This window comes from Carlito syrichta, unplaced genomic scaffold, assembly GCF_000164805.1.
Source record: "Carlito syrichta isolate Samal-C Ts95f unplaced genomic scaffold, Tarsius_syrichta-2.0.1 Scaffold310362, whole genome shotgun sequence".
Lineage (NCBI taxonomy): Eukaryota > Metazoa > Chordata > Mammalia > Primates > Tarsiidae > Carlito > Carlito syrichta.
Window position 1 is genome coordinate 124,459 of NW_007254458.1, and position 9,409 is coordinate 133,867.

Sequence of the window (9,409 nt, forward strand, 5' to 3'; positions counted from 1 at the left end):
TTTGTGGAAGAAAGGGAGCAGTGAGCTTCTAAAGTTAGCTTGTGTTCGTTCCGGTCTCAGAGTTTTTATGTTTGAGTTCACAGGAGCATAATCTGGTTAGTGCTGAGTAGAAAGGGGGAGGAAATGGGGTCAATAGCTCCTGAACGCACCCTAGTGGTCTTGGGGTCAACGGCCCTTCCTGGTCCCTAACGCTCAGTGGGCCTCTGTGGCCGGCTCCCAACATCCAAGTAGCCGGAACTATAGGTGCGCACTACCACGCCTGTCTAATTTTTTAATTTATTGTAGAAATGAGGTCTTGCCAAGTTGCCCAGGCTGGTCTCAAACCCACAGGCTCAGGCAATTCACTCACCTCAGCCTCCCAAAGTGCTGGGATTACAGGCTGAGACACCGAGCCCAGCCTATAGTTTTTAAAGTTCTATCAAATATATTATTCATACATTTGCATTCAACAAACACCTGTCAGTTACCTCTACACTAGACTCCACCCTAGGCTGGGAAAGATAGCCACAGAAGACACAGTTTCTGCTTTCCAGGAGCTCAGGGTCTAATGGGGGAGACAGTTTTATGAACAGATGGTGCTCAGAACTATGGTAAAGCTATACACAGGGTGCTGTGGGGTATGAGGAACAATACCTGACCAAGGGCAAGGAGGTGAGTCCATCAAATACAGAAACAGATATATGCAGAAGCAAGAGGGGAGGGGAAGGGAGTGATAGAATTGGAGTCACGGCAGGAAGGTTGAGGTCCGGCAGAGTATAAGAGGGTGGTCAAGTCAGAGGGGTAGGCGTGGGTCAGATCTGAGAGATCTGGGGTTCTCAAAATAAGAAGAAGCCATCAAAGATTTTTTTTCTTTTACAGATGTGTATTTCAGAAATACAATGTAGAGAGCTGATTGGAGGATGAATGGGAAAAGGCGAAAACACAGGTTGTCCAATAATCGAGATAAGAAGTACCTGAGGTCTGAAGCAAGGGAGGGCATGGAGAAGAGGGGACAGATGGAAGAGCTGCTCAGGAGAGAATGTGATGGAAGATTAGGAAGAAAAGGAATCTGGTCTCTGGTTTGGCAACTGAGTCAGTAGTGATGTCATTCAACAAATCTGAGGAAACGTTCAGAAGCAGCTCACTTCTAGGCTCCTGCAGCAGTGAAGAGGGCAGTGGAAAAGCCCCTACCACGTCCCCAGAGGGGAACATGCCCCTTCTGGTTTGAGAATTAGTGCCCTTGGGTGTTTATGCTGTTGTTGAACTGCTCTTTCATTTGTGAAATTTCCTTGTCACAGTAAAGTAAGTTTGTTATCACATATTTCCTGTTTTCTGCCCAGAGGGAGATTAACTGGTCACTCTTTTCTGTGTGAGAACTTGCATTGGGCTCTTTTAAATTATTTGTTTGTTCTTCGCCAAGATTAAAAATTCTAGTTCCTCTAATCTCTTGGCTAACCTTTTCAAACCACCCAGTAAAAGCAGAACAAAGTGCTCACTCAGCTCTGAGACAGTGGACTGCAGACTGAGCAGGAAGGCTGGCCCCTGCTTGCTCCAAGCCATGTGGCTCTTTACCAGTTTAGTATCATCACAGCTTTAAATGTGCCACTATCATCGGGTTGATTCAATCACCAGGCGACTTCTAGTATGTTTTCTGTTCTGCTTGCCTAAGGCCTTCCCCAGCTTATATTTTAAACAGTTCAACTTTTTCTCTCTCTCTGATATGGAAGCCTGAACTTCATCAGGGTGGTTCTCAGCCACATTTCAAGGTTGGACAATCTTGACTTCAAGCCATATTTTGCACGGTACTATTCCTCATCTCCCAAACTGCTGTCCTGGGCAGATCTACTCTCCTTTCCATCTGCCTCATTAATGAAACAAACAAAGTAAGACTCAAAGCAGGAAATGGGTCCTGCTGGCCTGGGAAATGTAGTTCTTTGGCCCTTGGTACGTGAGATGGGAAAAGAACCAGAAGGGAGAACATCATCACCATTCCTAAGTGTCAGCAACAACCATCCTCAGCATCAAGCAAATGACAAAAGAAAACATGAGGGGAAGTATGGGAAAAAATGGGGGGAAGTATGGGAAAAATGAAAGAGAACACGCCCTATAAAATGTTAAATATAATATAAAGTGACAATAATTGAAATAGGACAGTACAAGCACGGGACAGGCAGAGTAATGAAAAAAGCTAGACGGTCTAGAAAGAGACCCAAATAAATAGGAGAACACGCTGTGTGGCATTGACAGTATTTCAAAAGGTGATAGGAAACTGGCTAGTCAGTTGGAAAAAAATTGCCACATAAATTTAGCCTCATGTCATACATCAAAACAAATTACAAATAAACCTAAGTTTTATCGTATTTATTTTCTTATAGAGATGGCATCTCAAAGCACTGGGACTACAGCATATACCACCACACCCAGTTAATTTTTTAATATATTATTTTATAGAGATGGAGTCTTGCTATGTTGCCCAGGTGAGTCTCAAATTCCTGGTCTCAAACAATCCTCCTGCCTCAGCCTCCCAAATCACTGGCACTACAGGCATATGCCACCGTGCCTGGTCTAAACCTAGGTTTTAAAGGCAAAAAGCAAAACTATTAAGAAGCATAAGAAAATATCAGAGAATAAGAATTGATTTGATTTCAAGATAAGAAAGGCTCTTCTTGGCATGACCAGAGGCAGAAATTATAAAGGCATCAATAGAATTGATTACATGAAAATTTAAAATGTCTAAATTTCAAAAAATATTGAAAAGAAAATTTAAAAGTATGTAGCCTTGGGGAGGAATTCGTTATATATATAATAAAAGAGTGATATCATTAATTTAGACAAACTATTAAATTAACAAAATAAGGGATGTAGTATAAGCACAAATGCATTAAAATTCCTCTATGTAAAACTCACCAAAATGAACAAAAAGAGCCAAAAACAGAAGAAAATGTTATCTTTACCAAAACTAAGCAAAGTTCTCAACTTTATACTATCAACTTAGTAAACACAAGTAATGGAATTAAAACACAACTCCCTGCCTGAGAACCTGGCGCAATGCTACTTTTCTCAAATTTTGATAATAAAAAGTAGTTAGAAAAATAAAGACACCATAATGGTTCTTTTCTAAATTTCAGGCACTTCTCAGAAAAAATTCTGTTTTTTCTCATTACCACCCGAGGCATGATAAAAATCGATGGCAACAGAAAAAATGGTATTTTCCACTGTAAGTCATCAGTTAGATAAATCTTTCCCATCAATAAAGTTATGAGACTTGACCTCCCAAGGAGAAGAAATGGTTTTCTTTCCATTTTTATATCCCCCTCAACAACAGAGAGCACAGGACTTTGTACATAGCCAATTAACAAATATGTGCTGGTCATTTCTCAAGACTTTTCTTTTTTTTGAGTTAGAGTCTCACTGTTACCCAGACTGGCATGCAGTGGCACGCTCCCGGCCACTACAGCCTCAACCTGCTGGCCTCCGGCGATCCTTCTGCCTCAGCCTTCTAAGTAGCCGGAACTATAGGCGTGCGCTATCTCACCCAGCTAATTTTTTATTTATTGCAGAGACGAGGTCTTGCCAAGTTGCCAGGTGGGTCTCGAACCCGCGGGCTCAGGCAATCCACTCGCCTCGGCCTCCCAAAGTGCTGGGATTACAGGCTGAGCCACTGAGCCCAGCCTCATTTTTAAAACAAATAAATTTTTACTGAATTAAACCATTGTATCTCAGTATGCTCCTCCCCTAGCTCCCTCACACACAGAAACCCAGTTTCATGGCTTCTGATCTAAGGAAATCTGCTCCTTCAGATTTTATAAAAGCTAAATTGAATATAAGAAGATAACTCACCCACCCTTTTTCCTCTCTGGTGGATTATCTTGTCTCCGAGAGGGCTGAGCCAGGGTTCAGATGCTGGCAGGGAGAGGAGCTGGGAGACCCTCATCCCCACATAGCCATTTACTGGGGGATTAGGGGTTTGATTTGAAGCTAGAAAGCATTTGGGAGATTTCTGGGAATGAGAGAAATAGGTGGACCGTGGAAGCATGGAAGGGTGTACGAACCCCTCCAGCATGACCTAACGTTTGGTCTCCAGATATCAAAGAGCCTGTGTCCATGAAAGACTTTGAAAGAAAAACCATTAGCATGAAGGCCAGTCCCTGTTCAGACCTCTGGTGCAGCTTCTGCTCCCTGGGAGGGGGGAGCCCATCCAGGAATAAGTGTAGTACTCTGGAGCCAGCCAGAGGAGATGGAGCTCTCACTGAGGATGCAGGGTGTGGCAACCTTGGATAGTCTGTGGGTAGCCTTCGGCAGAAGAAATCAAGAGACTTGGTCCTGCACAGCCTTCTCTGAGGACATCCAGTAGTGTAAGAGGCAGAGGCTGACAGAATCAGGGTAATGCTGGCTGGACTTCTGATAAAGTGACAATCTGATAAATTGTTTTCCCGACTATCTGAAAAAGTACTTTATCTTTTTCTTATTATGAATACGAAAGGAGATGGGAAATTTTTCATATAAATGGCCAGCCTTTGTACTAAAGGTGGACATGGGAAGAAATAATTTCTTTTCCATCTTTTCCTTCCTTTTTTCCTCCAACATTCTTGGTTCCATAACAAATGATCACCATGTTGTGTAGTACAAGTGGTCTATTTTATCTTCACATTCAAGCATTTGTGTTCTCTCACTCTCTCCCCATCTCTCTCTCCCCCTCTCTTTCTCTCTCCTCTCTCTCCATCCACCTTCCCTACTCTTCCTTCTCTGGTTTCCTCTCTCTATGAAAAGATTTTTCCTACAACATTTTACACTTGGCAAGAAAATGGTACACCAATGTGTGAATGCTCTTCTGGGGTCTACAACAAGAATAAAAGTTTTTTCTTCACCCTGTCCTGAAAGGGATATAAATGATGGGGCTGTTCTGAAGACATCAGTTCAATGAGCCACCTGAGGAAACTTGTCAGCCAGGAGGCAGAAACACTGTGAGACATATCTCCATTTCACATGGCCCACTCATCAACATCTTCTTCCTCACTTTCACTGAAACAGTTGCCTCTGTCTCTCAACATTCCTAGAAGCTTCGCTCTCCTCTGAGGTCAGCAATATATTTAAAGCACTTGTTTTCATCCTGTTCCTATCAGTAAGATTTGGTTTAATGTTAGATACTCAGAAGTGAAACTCCACTCCCTTTCCTTCTGGGAAATCAGCTGCTACATTGCATAGATCCAAATTTTTAGCCTAACAATTCTGAAAAAACTCAAAAGTTCATGATTTTACTGCAACAAAGCCACATACATCTTAGGCAACCAGAAGTACCTCAACACATCAACACATCAGGTTTTCTTTATTTCCCCTTTTATAAAAGGAAAGAGTTGGGTTTTTAAAAAAAATTCTTTCATAAGAGTAAAAAATTTGGCTTTTCATGTTTTTTAAAAATTGCAAGTCCTTTAAAGTAGGATAGAGTTGTAAAATATTTATAATCTCAATGAACATAAACAGCTCGACAGTGTCCCCTGCTGACCATGAGCACAAACACAAAGAAGTTTGAGCCACTAGGGCTATATTTAGTCTACAGGACAAGTTAGAAATAAGTGTGTCAAAAAAGTATTAACTGTTCACTCAAATAAAAAAATGCAAGCCATCCAAATATGAGAAGGATCAAAGAGACAGAATAGCTACTCACTTTAATACATCAGCATGAAAAGGAATGCCCAAATCAAATTTTACTTGTCTCTCCAGCCCAAAATGGGATAAGGATTATTATTTTTGGTATAAGGTCTTTATTGACTAAACAGGCATTTCCTCAACACAGTATCACCCACTGGCTGTTATTAAAAAATGTTTGTTGGTTGTGCTATGGTCAGTGTCATTCTTACACATTCAGAGATTTAATGCATAACACAACAAAAATCTCTGCCTTCAAGGCGGTCCTGTGTTTTAACAGGGGAGAAAGAAAATAAATAAGCAAACAAAAAAAATTCAGAAAACAGGTTCTATGAAGAAATTCAAAGAGGATAAGTGGATAGACAGTAATGAAGTGGAGACTGGAGAATAGTTCTGAAAAAACAATAAGGCCTCTCCAAGGTGGTGACATTTGGGCAGACACCTGCATGATTTTGAAGAAGCCATGTAGAGAGAATGTCCTAGGAAGAGTAAGCAGCAGATGGAAAGGCCTGGATGCAGGAACCCATTTAAGAAATCTCGAGATGACCAGGGTGACAGCTGATGCTTAGTGAGAAAGGCGGAGAGCAGGGACAGATTAATTCACTGAGGTAGGTGGGGCCAGATGACACATTCCATGGTGAGGAACTTGGATTCCATTCTGACTTTAATGGAAACCAGTTGGAGAGTTTTGAGCTGCAGCTGACATGTTCTGAGTGCTGAGTGATCTTTTTAACGTTATAGTGAAGGCTGAGGTCTGGAGTGGGGGTGGCAGGCAAGAGCGAAAGCAGGGAAGCCAGTTAGAAAGCTACTGCAAGAACCCAAGCAAGAACCTCCTGGCTTGGATTAGGCTGGTAGTGGCCAAGACCGAGGTGGAGATAAGTGGTTGAACTCAGAATATCTTTCAGACAGTAAGCTGACAGGGCTTGTTGATGAATTAGAAATTTGGGGATGGAAAAGAACCAATTAAGATACCCTTTTGGACTAAGCAATCGGGTGACCAGAAATGCCAATAACCGAGACAGAGAAGCCTGGGTGGAAAATAAATCTGGGGATGAAGAAAGAGGTAAACAAATCAAAAGTTCTGTTTGATTTGCCTATTATATGTTCCATAGGATAAGCTTTAAAAATGGGTAGATACATGCATCTGAAGCTCAGGGGAGAGGCTGGGACTAGAAATACATATTGGGAAAAATCTCTGCAAACAGGTTATATGTTTAGCATGAGACTGGTAAAGATCACCAAGGTAAAAAAGGGTAGATAATGAAGAAAGGGGATAAAAGGGGGCTGCAGAGGGATCTTAAAAGGAGATGAAGCTAGCAAAGAAGTCTGAGAACAGCCAGTAACGTAGAAGAAATCGAAAGCAAGGCAAAGAGTGTTTCAGAAAGGAGGAAGTGTCAATGCTATAGAGAAAATCAGATAAGAACCAAACTGACACTGGATTTGGCAAGACAGAGGTCAAATGGAGAGCTTTTCAGTAAAGCAATGAAGACAAATGCTTCCCAAATGGAATGAGTGAAAGGGAGAAGAAAAGGTGAGAATGTGGAGTCCACAGAACAGCCGTTTCTTTCAAGGAGTTTTAATATAGAGGGACTGAGAGAAGACAAAGTAGCTGCAGGGGAATATGGGCTCAAAGAAGGTGTGTTGGCTTTTTTCTTTATTTTCATTCATAAGGGAGATATTGCAACATGCTTGGCAGTGCTGGGAACAATTCTATGTCGGGAAGCAGTGATGAGTAGGCACTAAGGGGTGGGATTCACCGAACAAGCTGGGGGGATGGCAGCCTTACACAGGAGCAAGGACAAGAGGGAAGACAAGATATACATACAGCGTGCAGGTAAGAATGGGGAAGTTGGAGATGGGAAGTCCTCACTTGATTACTTTTGATTTCTCAGTGAAAGAAGAATCAAGAGGCTAATAATCCTAGTACTCGCTGAGAGAGTATGTGAGGATGGGGAAGAGGCCACAGATTTCAAGAGGGAGAAGAAAATGAATGGAAAGTAAATTTATGAGGGGACTACAGCGGGACTGCCAATCATTGTCTCCTGATAGTAACCTACTCTTAAGGCACTTGCAACAGAATGCCAACTAAACATGTTGCTGAGAAAGAAAGGTAACAAGAAATATTTTTTGAAGTTATGAAATATTTAAAGTGTTTTAAACATCCACAAGGAACATAACCACCACTCGTGTACACACTATTCAGATTTAATCAACGCTAACATTTTGTTTCAGGTATCTTTTTTTTCCCCTTATAGACTTCCTCGGTGGTCACCCGATATTTTTTAAGAAAAAAGAAAAATTACAGTCACAGTTACAAGCCTCTAAGCACCTCTCTCCAATTCCATGTCCTTCCTCCTCTCCCTCTTAAAGTTCATTACATAATGATAGAAAACCAACAGTATTCCTCTTTACCCAGGCCTATCAATAGCTCCATGGTGACTGCATTCATCCAAATGCTGTTATTCAAGATTTACCTGATATCTGGGTTGTCAGGGAGATGACCACGGGAAGTTCTGAAGACAAAGCCCGGAGACTGACATTGTAGTTGGTACCCGGATGCAAGTCCAAGCACACCTCAGGATCCTGGCTGCTAGTAGTGATATTAAAGATCATTTCCTGAGCAAATTCCTTCTGATACCATCTCTGGCCCCAAATGTGGAACTGAAACATAAAAAAACCTCACTGAGTGAATCGCTGGCTCGAAAGACTCAATGCCTGGATGCTACTCTTTTTCCTGAGTTCTCTTCCTCTCTCTCTCTCTTCACTCTAATGTTTTTTTCAAAAAGTGAAATTCAATAGTAAGAAAATAATAGAGTTGTAATACCATAAATATTGTACTTATAATATTATTAGTATAATAATTGCATTTTTAATCAAAATGCCCAAAAGGCTGAGGTCCCAATATTGGCAACATTCTCTTTGTTCTTCTCACATGTACAGGTATATGCCCGAGAAAGCCTATTGGCAAAACTGAAGGAGCAAGGCAAAGACCAGTTTGAAACCAGCCTAGGTAACCAATTAAGAATCTGAACTAAGCAAGACCTGAATTAGGATACTCCTAGAGCAGGCATGGTAGAACCTCTGCCTGTCCCCTTCTGGCGACGCTACACTTTCTTGTAATAACCTGCACTGGAGCCAAGAGACACCCTTTTCTTCCTACTTAATTTCCTCTACTATAAGTTCACCCATTGGCCTTTCCGTTTCTTTTTCACAACATCTAGTTTTAAAAATTCCCCTTGGCTGGGCTTGGAGGCTCAGCCTGTAATTCTAGCACTTTGGGAGGCCAAAGAAAGTGGACTGCCTGAGCCCAAAGGTTTGAGACCATCCCAGGCAACTTGGTGAGATCTCATCTCTACAATAAATTTTTTTTAAATTAGCCAGGCGTGGTAGCGCGCGCCAGTAGTTCCGGCTACTTGGAAGGCTGAGGCAGAAGGATCACCAGAGCCCAGCAGGTTGACGCTGGAGTGGCCGTGAGTATGCCATAGCACTCTAGTCTTACAGAGTGAGACTCCAACTCAAAAAAAAATAAGTTCCCCTTGACTCTCTAGGCAACACATTCAGACCCTGTTCACAGACAGTGGTAAGGACAGAGACACACAAGCAGAAGTCACTAGATCCTTTCCACAGATACTACCTATGCATCAACTCTGTGCCGAGATATATGCGAGGCTGAGATGGGAGAATAGCTAGAGGCCAGGAGTTTGAAACCAGCCTAGGCAACATAGTGAGACCCCCCCCATCTTTCTCTCTCTCTCTCTCTCTCTCTCTCTCTCTCTCTATATAT

The 9,409-nt window shown here is 42.0% G+C and overlaps 1 protein-coding gene across 1 annotated transcript in view; it reads right to left on the minus strand.

Annotated features, from left to right (window-relative positions):
* The window catches only part of SUSD1 (sushi domain containing 1), a 113,107-nt gene that overhangs the window by 26,591 nt on the left and 77,107 nt on the right, over nt 1-9,409 (minus strand). The window contains exon 12 of the mRNA XM_008068331.2: nt 8,100-8,286. Coding sequence (XP_008066522.2) covers nt 8,100-8,286 — 187 coding nt within the window. The remainder of the gene's footprint in view (nt 1-8,099; nt 8,287-9,409) is intronic.